The sequence below is a fragment of the Pyricularia pennisetigena genome, chromosome 3, assembly GCF_004337985.1.
Source record: "Pyricularia pennisetigena strain Br36 chromosome 3, whole genome shotgun sequence".
NCBI classification, from domain to species: Eukaryota; Fungi; Ascomycota; class Sordariomycetes; order Magnaporthales; family Pyriculariaceae; genus Pyricularia; species Pyricularia pennisetigena.
The window spans coordinates 6,910,238-6,921,014 of record NC_043742.1 but is presented as its reverse complement, the minus strand read 5'-3'; the positions used below and the strand labels follow the sequence as shown (position 1 = coordinate 6,921,014).

The window sequence follows — 10,777 nt, the reverse complement described above, 5'->3', positions numbered from 1 at the left end:
GTTTTCAAGTGAGAGTACTACTATCTCAATATCTTTGTTCAGCGTCAGATGATAGACTGTTTTCTCGAGACACTGTTGTTCCGACGCACATACGCACACAGATTCTATTTGCGAAGTCGTTCTTGTCTTGCGCTTCAGTCTCTCTTGAAAACGTTCGGAAGGACGAGTATCTAACTTATAAGTAGAAAGACGAGCTGAGCCCAGGCCGGTCAACTGGGTTGAAATACAGGTAAAGTTTCAGGAAATATTTCACACAGGTACGACGTGGGTACCCAAGGCGGTGGTGCGTATACATGGTAAGGGATAGAGATAAAACCCCCGGGTCGAAACCATCACCTCTTCATCAGCCTTTGAGCCCACAGAAACAAACCCTGGGACACGGAGACGAAAGCTAGATCCTATCAAACTCGCTAATATGGGGCTTTGTATTATATTATGTATATATTTACCTACCCAGCAAGTCCGCCCCCGAATCTGCAGCCAAGCAGGGAGCGGGAGAAAAGAGAGAAGAAAAAAAAAAAAAAGAAAGAAAAAAAAAGGAACAAAACAGAGATGGGACACTACCGGCCAGATTTTCCACGGCCTTGGCGACGCCCTCCCCTCCTTTTGCTTCAAACCCCCCTCTTGAAAGCCGCGGCCCCTACGCGCTCAATCTCGCGCCCTTCGGTCGTGTTCTTCCCCGCGGCCTCGATGAGCCTGACCCACTCGTCCCTGTTCTTGAGGCGAACGGCCTCCTCGGCCGCCTTGATGCGCATGCCACACTTTTCGTACATGACGATGGTGGTGGCGTCCTTGAGGTTGGTGCACTTTGGGATGAAGACGGACGCGAGGCGGGGATTGCCGGCTTGGAGGACGAGGTTGAAGTATGGCTGTTGTTGTTGTTGTTGTTGTTGTTGATTTTGCGAGAAAATGAGAGGTTCGGGGTGTTAGTAGAAGATTTGGAGCAAGGAGAAGCAGAGAAGACGTACCTCCCATCCGATCGGGCTCTTTCGAGCCTTGGAAATTTCTTCAATCTCATTCCAGTCACGCTTGGCGACGAGAGCGCGCAGTCTGTATTTGATGTGTCCATGTTAGCAAGCAGCACCTTTGAGCGTTTCTAGCCGCAGCCTGTAACGAAGAAACACCGAGAATCCCTACCTGATCCAGCAAGCGACCCTCTCCGGGACCTTGAACTCGCTCTGGATCTTCTTGGCGCGGCCGTGGTACCCGAGTCGGATGAGCTTGAACATGGTCTCATTGACGCTCAGGCCCGTGAAGGAGTCGGTGAGGTCCCGGTCAAAGGCTTCCTGCATGCGCAGGAGGGTGGCGGCCTCCTTAATGGCGCGCAGCTCCGAGGCGCTTTCGCGGGCGTTGTCGCTCAGCAGGCGGGCGGCGAGGGCCATCTTGTCCCCGGCGGTGCGGGCGTCTGGCTGCTGGATGGCCTCGCGCAGGAACACGCTCGCGCCGTCGAGGCGGCGGTCGTCTTGGTAGTAGAGGTCCTTGAGCAGGGCGTTGTCGCCCTCGCGCACGGCGGCGGCCTCGACTAGTGCCGTCGCGACGGGCCGCCGATTGATGGTGCGGAAGAAGGACGCCAGGGGGAGCTTGCGCCGGAGCTCGTGGAGGACTGACAGCACCAGGTCCGTGTCGCCGCTCTCGACAGCCTTGTCGAGCGCCAACTCGCCCTCGTCCATTGACAGCAGCAGCGGTACCTGCCGACCTGCCCGGGGCTCATGATTGAGCAGTTCCGTGGCGAGGCGCGTGCGGCCTTCATCGTAGGCTGCGCGAGCGATGGCCTCGAACGAGATGCCCGGCTTACCCGAAAGCTTATCAACCACCGCCCGAGCGATGGTGTCGTCGTCGTCTGAGCTGACGCGGACCTTGGCACATGCCCAGTGGACGTAGATGCGGTCCGTCGGGAGCCGGAGATAGCCTGCGATTCGCAGTGCAAGGAGATATTCGTGCCGGTCAAGCAGACGGCCGATGAGCCGGTCAGGGCCTAGCCGCTGGTACTGGTCGTACGATAGAGAAAGACCGACCTCATAGAAGCGAACGGCGTTCAGAACGCGTAATGTTTCGCACATATCAACAAAGTCGTCACTATTGTAGATGTCGAGGACCGACTTGCCAAAGGATGCAGCCTTGAGGAGTTGCTTCTGCCAGTGTACGTTGAACTCCTGGCCGGCTGCGTTGACGCACGTGTCGACGGCCTCGGTCAAGTTTGCCCTGATCAGCTGGATGTTGTCGTCGGCTTTGGGAGATTGCATCTCGAGCTGCTCGACGGCGTCCAGCAGTATGGAGGCCGCGGATTCAGTGCCGATGCGAAAGACCTCCTCGGTAACATCCGGGACCTTTTGCAGAAAGTCGCACGTCTCGTTGGTCAGGACACGCACGCCGTCGAAATCTTGGACGATGTGGATGCGGCCGTTGTAGAAAAAGGTAGCCACGGCAGCGCCAGGGCCGACCAGGTGGATCTCATCCTCCCAGGCGATTACGACGGCGTCGTTGCCACACCAGCGGAGATACTTGGGTGGGATCTTGGACTTGAGATCATGCTCGCTCAGTCTGGTCTGAAAATCGCAGGTGATGACGTGGACCTCGCCGGCGGGTGTGTAAAGGGCAGCGAACTTGCCGTTGGGCGAGACGGCCATGTGGGTGAACGGCCCAATGTCAAGGTAGCGGTCCTCACACTCGGAAGCATCGGTCACGTAGATGGTCTGGCCTATGCTGAGTAGCACCTCAACCGAGCGGGAGAGGGTGTATCGGGGTGCTATGATGGTCCACGAGTGCACCTCGCCCTCTGGAGGCGAGACCAGCGGTTTCGGTCTCGGCTCTTCGTAGGATGATACGGTGACGAGTGTGTTGTTGGACAGCAATGCCACCATGCCGGTCTCGTAGAACCTGCAAGAATGCACTCCGTACTCCTCGGCACCGTGACCGAGCGAGAACTGGGTAAAGTCCTCCTGCAGGCCGTAGTAGCAGCGTACGGTTCCGTCCTTGGTGACCACGAGCAGCTTCTCATCCTCGGACCAGCCCAGACCCCGGATAGAGCCCTTGTCCCAGTTGATGCTGCGAATGAGCTTGCCGGCGCAGCTGTAAATGTCGATGCTCGGCTTGCGGGCCTTGCCTGCTCTATACTCGACCAGCTTGTTTTCATCCAGGTAAAGGGCTACGGCACCGCCGTCGGGAGCCCCAGCCACCACATAATTGTCAAGGTCCAAGTCAAGGTCAAATACTTCGGTGTAGAGCTGAACCTTGCGGTAGTATTTATCGCCGACCTGCTCCCAGCCTGCCGTTGGGCTCAGCTCCATATTCGATGTGGCTTGGTCAATGCCTTTGGACCATTGTCATCCTTCGTGTGGTGGTTATTGTTTCTCGTCGTTCTTGTCAGAGCTGCGACCAGCGAGTTTTTCTCTTTTTTTTTCTTTTCCCCCCGCTGGGTCGCCCCAGAAAAGCCTGCCAGACAAGACAGAGTCCTCTATTTCTTTTTTTTTTTTGATGTGTAAGTTGATTAATCCCAAAGTCAATCAGGTAATGGTACCTTGGTTTAGGCAGGTAAAGACAGAGGTAAGACACGTGCATCGAGCTGGAGGTCAGCATCCAATCCAAACAAGAACGCAGCAACGCTCGCTCCAACTCCCGCTGAAACCCCACAATTTAGAGCTCCAGTGCGATTAATCCCCCAAGTACTACCACTACCGTACTCCAACCCCCTGTAAGCAACAAGCACAGACCCTCATCACTGCGTCACTCTGGTCCACCCACCGCCGCGACTAAGACACGGGTGGGAGGGGCATCCATCATCTCACTCACATCTATACTATCTACTACCAGCGGACTGAATTGATTTTGCAACGACAACAAACACACACAAGCAGTCTCGAGAGCTTACAGTCGTTCAAGAGTATCCGCTCTCTCTTTTGCTTTCTAATCACGATTCAAATGTCTTCACTGCCGGACTGGCGAGATGAGTATCTCGCGTCCATTAAAGAAGCAGAGAAGAACAGTCCCGTCAATCGGGACCTGGTGGAAGCCTGTAAGCAAGCATCTAATCTGAACGATGCTTTTTTTTTTCTTGTTGCCAAGTTCATCACGCACATGTATATTTCATAAACAAGTGTTGCGACAGTTTTTTTCGGGGGGGAAATTACATAATCACAGAATAACCATCTTAGAGATTTGGAAATGCGAAACTTACATGTTGCAAATACCAGGCTCTCAACTCCAAGACCGAGTTGCTGCCCTTGAGGCGGAGAGGGACGCCCTAAAAGCATCGGGAGCCTCAGCAGGCCCGTCCGCCTCCGACCCCGCCGCCCAAAGCGGAGACGGTGCGCAGTCGGCGGTCGTCGCGAGGCTCAGGTTTGACCTCGCCGAAGCCCTTGGGACTCAGGAGCGGCTGCAGTCTCGGCTGAGCCTGGCCGAGTCTGAGCTCGAGAGGTTGCGAGCCAAGACGGCCGAGGACGCCAAGACCATCCGTACTATCAACGCCCAGTGCGTTTCCTTGAGCACCAAGGTGAAGGATAGGAACGAGGAGCTGCGGGAGAAGTCCAAGTTGGTCGAGGTACGTACTGCTCATCGCTACGGGTTTTATGCCCCTTGGTGCGGTTGACAAAAAAAAAAAAAAAAAAAAAAAAAAAAAAAAAAAAAAAAAAAAAAAAAAAAAAAAAACAAGAAAAGTCTACCACGTAACTTCGCTGGCTAGTGCCAAGTGCAAGTGCTAGTGCTTCAATGCATTTATACAAGAAAATACTGTTCTGGACGGCTCGCTTTTTCTCTATGTTTCGTCGTCAAGTCGTCGTCGTCGTCGTCGTCTGGCTCGTGCTTGTCCGGTCGAGACGATTGTATTGACCCAACATGACAAGCTCGCTGAGCACAGGACTCATTTTCGCGTCGAGATGCAAAACTGGCCGCCCGCGCCAGTCCAGCTCACATAACCTTCCGGGTAAGACAGCCGCTCGACGTCGAGGATGCTACTCCCGACATCGTTTGCCGCGTTCTTCTGCTCATGCACAAAGCTCTTGAGCGACACAATCTTGCAACCTTTCCTCAAATCAAGGAATATTCGGACGAGATCGTCGTTGAGCTGAGCGGTAAAGGCTTGGTTGTTGACAAGTACAACATCGGCCCGCTTGAGCGCCGAGAGTGTCCTCTCGTTGGTTCGAAAGTCGCCCCTTTCAAGGCGTACCTTACCGGGCGCTATGCCCCAGAGTCGACACCGTGCCGTGAACTCTTTCTTTTGTGCATCAGCCAAGTTGCAGGCGTTCTCCATCATCTCGCAGCCCCAGCTTTCACAGCCAATGTCGAGTGCTGCCTGCAGGACTACATTGCCAACCCCGGAGCCCAAGTCGACAAATACCTGATCGGATGTCATCTTCAACCTCTGAACCAGGATTTCACTGATGAACGGATGCAGAAGCTCGCCGTATACATTGTCCGTACCGTTCTCGTACTTGGCTAGCAGTTCGACTCGCGGGGCAACCGTTCGGTCGTAGACCTGCTGGAGGATGAGCTGGACGAGGTTGAATGGGAGAATATGGCGCTTGGCCAAGTTGCGAGCTATCGCGCCGCTCTCCTGGAGCTCCCTGAGACGTAGATTGTATTTATCTAGAGCAGCGCGGAACGCTTTATAGTCTTTGAGGTTGGAGGACCTTTCAAGTTGCCGTATCAGACCGTTGTTCGCGTCGGTGAATGGCTGTGCTTCGGCTTCGGTGAGATATGTATCAACCACACAGTTGATGACGTGTTTGATTTCTTCGACGGCATCGATCATATCCTTGCCCGATACCAATTCATACCTGTGTGATGTGGGACGAAAAAAAAGAGTTAGTAAGCGAGCGCATAAATATAGAAGACGCAAGCCTCATGCGCAAAAAATGCCATACCTCTCTCGTTGTCGCAAGCCTGGATATTGCAGCGCGACACGAACATCCGAAGCGGGAGCTCCCAGTGACGGCGTGCATTTAAGCTTGAGCGATGCGACATCGGCGGCATGAATCAAACGCAGGTCCCTCCCATCGGGCGGCGGGTCCGTCAGGGCCGGCGAGACAAGCCTTCGGTTCGGGTCCTCGGCGCGCTCGCTATCGGTAGTGCGCTGGCGCTTCCGGTCGTCCAGCGTATCCTCCCACGCGTTGTCATCCTCCGAGTCCGACTCCTGGTCCCACGTCACGCGATCGCTGTTGGCCGGCGACCGCCGCGGCGCCGCCGTAGGCCCGGCGCTGCTGGCCTTGCGCTTGCGGTGGTACTGTTGTGCGCCCGAGGTCAGGGATGACGAGGCGCGTGACGACGAAGATGCGAAAGGGAGGGGCGAGGCGCTCGCGCGCACTCGAGGCGGGTGCGGTTGCGGGCGCGGGGAGCCCGACGAGGCGCGGTCGCTGAGGCCGCCACCCCCGCCGAGCGGCCTCGCGGGTTTCGCCTTGGGCTGCGGGACTTCGACGGCGACCTTTTCGACACGGATGGTCGGCTTCGCGATCTTGAACTTTGACTTTTGGGCGAGGATGCCCATGGCGCCGACCCTCTTTTTTGTATGATTGATGGAGGGGTATGTGGGAGGAGGCCCAAACGAGGGGGAGGCCTGGCGAAAAGCCCGAGCGAAGAGTAAAAAAAAAGGCCCGAGTTTCCTGCGAGAAGGGTTTGAGACCTTCCTTTGGGTTGGCAGAAGTGCAGACTTAGGAGGCGCTGCTTAGGGTTGAATTTTAAAGAGAGGAGAAAAAAAAGAAAAAAGAAAAAAAAAAAAAAACGCGCCGCGCGAGTGGAAGGGAGGAACCGGCGTGGGAGTTTTAGGTCGAGCGCAGGTCAACGTTGGTTTTTGTCTTGGTCTAGGTGAAATTCAATAACGAGAGATATATTAAGATAATGATGTTGACATTGGCCGGACGAAAGGACCGAATGAATATCCAGGTGGTATTTGTTATTTTCTTTCTGCAGGATATGTCTGCGTCAAGCGCAAATGTAACGCTTGGAAAACGTTCTGCAAAACCGCGCGGCGCGGTTGTGATAAATGGAGTTTCCCGCCCACTCACGCTTGCCCTCAGGGTCTCGCAGCAACTGGGCAAAGCTACCAACGGGAATCCGCTTTAGGACGGAACCCAGGGCGGGCGGGCGGGGCGGGCAAGGCAGCCGCAAAAGCCTGCGCAGGCAACCAACTGTACAAACTGACAAGGTGTACAAAATCTGTCAGGTGAGAGAAGATGCTGAAGAAAATTCCAAGGATCCAACGGGGGACAGGCATGTCTGATTGGCTAAAAAATAAAGAGGCGAATTAGCTCATGTTTCCTCGCCCCACATCGTGTCAAAGGACAAGCCTTCATTATCATCCATGTCGATCGATCAGATAGCATTTCAGGAACTTACTATTTCTGTCTTTGCCCTGCAGCCAAATATGACTTTCGGCCTTTCACGATGGGCACAGAACCTACCAAGATATTCAGCTTGCTCACATAAGGTGGATTATTTTTAACAATCACAAAGAGTAAATTAAATGAAACCAAAAGCGTGATGACTCAAGATGGGAACTTGTTGGTCCATCTGCTTTAGCTTCTGCAGTAATATGCATAGAGACTGCAGCATTGAAGCTTTAGGGTGAGTAACCACACATAGGGTCCCAAAATGAACACCTTTTCCTTGGTATATATATATTTCCTGCGCGGTTAAAAGAAATCCTCAACCTATGAACTTCAAGGTGCGCAAGTACGTTTCTGTATATACATATTTGTTTGTCAAATACCGAATTGTTTCGAGTGACAATAAGAACAAATGTTGACAGCGACAACTTGACAACAAGTTCCATGGTGCTATCCCATATTCATTTTTGAATCTCCCAGGTTTTGTGTCATGCAGCACAAAACTCAAATGCCGCTGACTTGATCTCATCGTGCACAAAGTCAGTGCTATCGTTATATGTAGCTGTGGGTTTTGAGTAGACCTCGGTGTGTAGCTACTAGCCATGGCAATATGTTACAACCCTCTGGTCAGCCAAAATAGCATCAAACCTACGAACCTGCTGCTGCTGCTCAGGCGACACGCAGATTACCCCCTCGTATATTGATGACTTGACATTCCAAGGCCAAGTTCATTTGCCTCTCATCCTCTCCGCAGTCACTCGGTATTTCTCTATACAACGGGATGGTGTTGCCCAAAGTGTCAAAATTACACAAAGCTCCCCATTTTCTCTCCGAAATACCCCTGGCTACGAAAACTCCCTGCTGGGGGTTTTACTCTACCAAGACCTAAGGTCGAACCACAGACCTTGAGTTGGAAGGGTGTCGAGACATATGGCCCCCCAATGGCTCGCTAATACACTACAATAGTGGACAGGAGTACGTACGTACCCCTATACCCCGTGGTGCGGTATGGGTGTTGACGACTGGCGGCGGAGTATAAAGGATCAGGTGCTTAACTTCCGGGTGAGTGCAAAGTCACAGCTGGTAGCAAATTGGTGGCAAAAAGGATGCGATCAGCCGCGGTCTTGTTCATATTTGAGACGACAGGCGCACTGTATCACAACACCACAACGTCTCGCACCTTGAAGGCTTCTCAGCGTACAAGACACAACAACTGTGGGAGATTGCCATGAGACCACCTAAACCCTCCCATTATGGCCATCGCCACAGCCAAAGCCGCCACCACGCTTGCCACTCCATAGACGTATGCATCCCGACGACGCTTCGCAGCCAGGCCGACGAGCTCCGCCACCCACGTGGAAACCGTGGTCAGACACCCGCAAAACCCATCCTCGATACCCTGGAGAACCTGACAGCCAATTATGCCACCGGCGCCCGAGTGCGCAACGTCCCAGCAGGCGGCAAGCACCAGCGTCCCGAGGATGTTGGCGGTGAAGGTGCCGACCGGGAACGACGGCGTCAGCTTGCCGTTCAGGGCGAGCGATAGGTAGAAGCGCGCGAGGCAGCCGACCGGAGCAAAGACGAGCGCAAATAGCACTTGACCGCGCCAGACCTCGGACGGAGCAAAGCCGGCGATCAGGCACGCCGCGATCCAGCAGCCCCAGCTGACGACAATGGCTAACGAGTCCATGGTCTTTCGCAGCCTCGCATGGCCCGCGAGAGACGGCAGCAGCGGTTGCAGTGCGAGGGCAAAGTGTGCGCCTGCGACGAGGGCGCACAAGGACAGCGAGACGGTGACAATGATTACAGCAAGCAATGCCATGAAAGAGAACCCACCGTTCCTCGGCGTCGCTCCCGAAAGGGCCGGGTCCGGGCCGAGGTCATTGGTCAGCGCGAGGACGGCATCCCTGATGAAGGAGGAAAAGGAAGTGAAGGAGCCACAAAAGCCGGTTGCCAAGCCGATATAAAGAGGGATGGTCTTTTTGTATTTTTGATGATCCTGCTCCTGCTCCTGCCCCTCCTCCGGATCAGAGGCGTGGCGGCGATGGTGAGCGCGGAAAAGCGAGCTGTCCCCGGCCAGAAACCCAATGATGAAGCTGCCGCCGAGGTTTGGCCAGGCCGACGGAAACAGGACCGGGAGGCCCGGGTAGGTAGTCAGGGCCTGAAGACCAAGGCGGGCCAGAGTGCCCAGCAGGGAGAAGAAGATGAGGTAAGAAATGGTGTACAGCTCAGTTGCGGTGCGTGCGGAGAAGGCGGCGGGCCGCTTATCGCCCTGGCGGCTTGGCGGCAGCGGCGATGTCGACATTTGCTATGACCCAGACCCGGCACTCTACCAGCCTCGGGGCCGTTCTTCTTCCGTTTATCTCCCGCCTTGGCAGCAGCTAGTCCGCGGCATCTGATGCCGTCGTCCCCTCGTTTTCCTCGATTCTTATTTCGAGGTCTTTGTGGCGCATCACCATTTAAAGAAGAAAAAAAAAAAAAAGGGAAAATACCGTACACAAATGCCCATTGACAAAGCTGTCTGCTTCACTGTGGGTGGGTCCCCAGGAGCAACCTGGTCGGGGTTTGGTTCGACAACGTTGGGAATGCCTGGTCTAAATCTCAACAGGACTACCCTGCACAAAACCCCCTAAGCCGATAGGTCGATTGATTAGAGGTCACGAGTTGGCCGTCTCTACGTAGTATGTTTACGTTTCAGTGTGGAGCAACGGATAGATAGATGGCGCCTAGCTTGGCAACTCCGTTAATTATTGTGAGCTGAGCCGTAAAGAGGCTACTGGGTGTCTTTATCGTGTAGCAAAGGCGGATTCGCTGTTGCTTACAATTGCGAAGTTAGATACACGAGATCCATTTTTATTCCAAGATGGAGAAACGTGGAAGCCCGATAGTGAATAGCAAGGCATACCATATATGCAATGCAGGTAAGGCGATTTGGGCAAAAAGAAAACGAAATACCAAAATTCCAGAAAGAACAGAGCAGCAGCAGTTCGAGGTTTTAGTATCCGTAATAAATCATAGTCAGTGTGGAGAACTCACCGCTGCTTCGAACCGATTCCGCCCGCCACAAGCTTCCCCGCGTCCAAGAATGCAGCGCACTCGCTGCTTGCTCTTGGAAATGGATGACCTTCCTTACTCCTTGTACAGTAAGTACCTCTACAGGCAATGTACCGGCAGCACCACCCACTTTTACTAGGAAAGGTAAGGGAAGCAACCTGCACTCACAACAGTTTGCTTATCTTTCCTGCCCGGCATCTGGTCACCAGGTTGGCTCTCAACTTAGTGGCCTTAGCTGTATGCAACAAAAAAAAAAAAAAAAAAAAAAAATACGTACCCAAAAAGCATCCCGGTGTTCCGTGATTTTGATTGATTCATTGAGCTTCTTTCGTGCAATCCCAACGAACTTGTAACAAAAAGACCGCCTGCCAGGATCAATTACTCCAGTCGACTTTTATTGGGTCAAG

General features: G+C 53.8%; 4 protein-coding genes across 4 annotated transcripts; 1 reads left to right on the top strand and 3 right to left on the bottom strand.

Annotated features, from left to right (window-relative positions):
- Positions 1-611: 611 nt before the first annotated feature.
- On the bottom strand, positions 612-3,287 carry PpBr36_03637 (uncharacterized protein; the record flags this gene model as incomplete). The annotated part of the gene is made up of 3 exons (XM_029890807.1): positions 612-869; positions 969-1,050; positions 1,138-3,287. The coding sequence occupies 3 exons, from the start codon at positions 3,285-3,287 to the stop codon at positions 612-614; spliced, it is 2,490 nt and encodes an 829-aa protein (XP_029753261.1).
- A 631-nt stretch (positions 3,288-3,918) lies between these two features.
- PpBr36_03636 (uncharacterized protein) lies at positions 3,919-4,697 on the top strand (the record flags this gene model as incomplete). The annotated part of the gene is made up of 3 exons (XM_029890806.1): positions 3,919-4,012; positions 4,191-4,537; positions 4,692-4,697. 3 exons carry the CDS (start codon positions 3,919-3,921, stop codon positions 4,695-4,697), a joined length of 447 nt encoding a protein of 148 aa, XP_029753260.1.
- Positions 4,698-4,855: 158 nt separating this feature from the next.
- On the bottom strand, positions 4,856-6,478 carry PpBr36_03635 (uncharacterized protein; the record flags this gene model as incomplete). The annotated part of the gene is made up of 2 exons (XM_029890805.1): positions 4,856-5,771; positions 5,859-6,478. 2 exons carry the CDS (start codon positions 6,476-6,478, stop codon positions 4,856-4,858), a joined length of 1,536 nt encoding a protein of 511 aa, XP_029753259.1.
- Positions 6,479-8,508: 2,030 nt separating this feature from the next.
- PpBr36_03633 (uncharacterized protein) lies at positions 8,509-9,621 on the bottom strand (the record flags this gene model as incomplete). The annotated part of the gene is made up of 1 exon (XM_029890804.1): positions 8,509-9,621. The coding sequence occupies one exon, from the start codon at positions 9,619-9,621 to the stop codon at positions 8,509-8,511; it is 1,113 nt and encodes a 370-aa protein (XP_029753265.1).
- Positions 9,622-10,777: the final 1,156 nt, after the last annotated feature.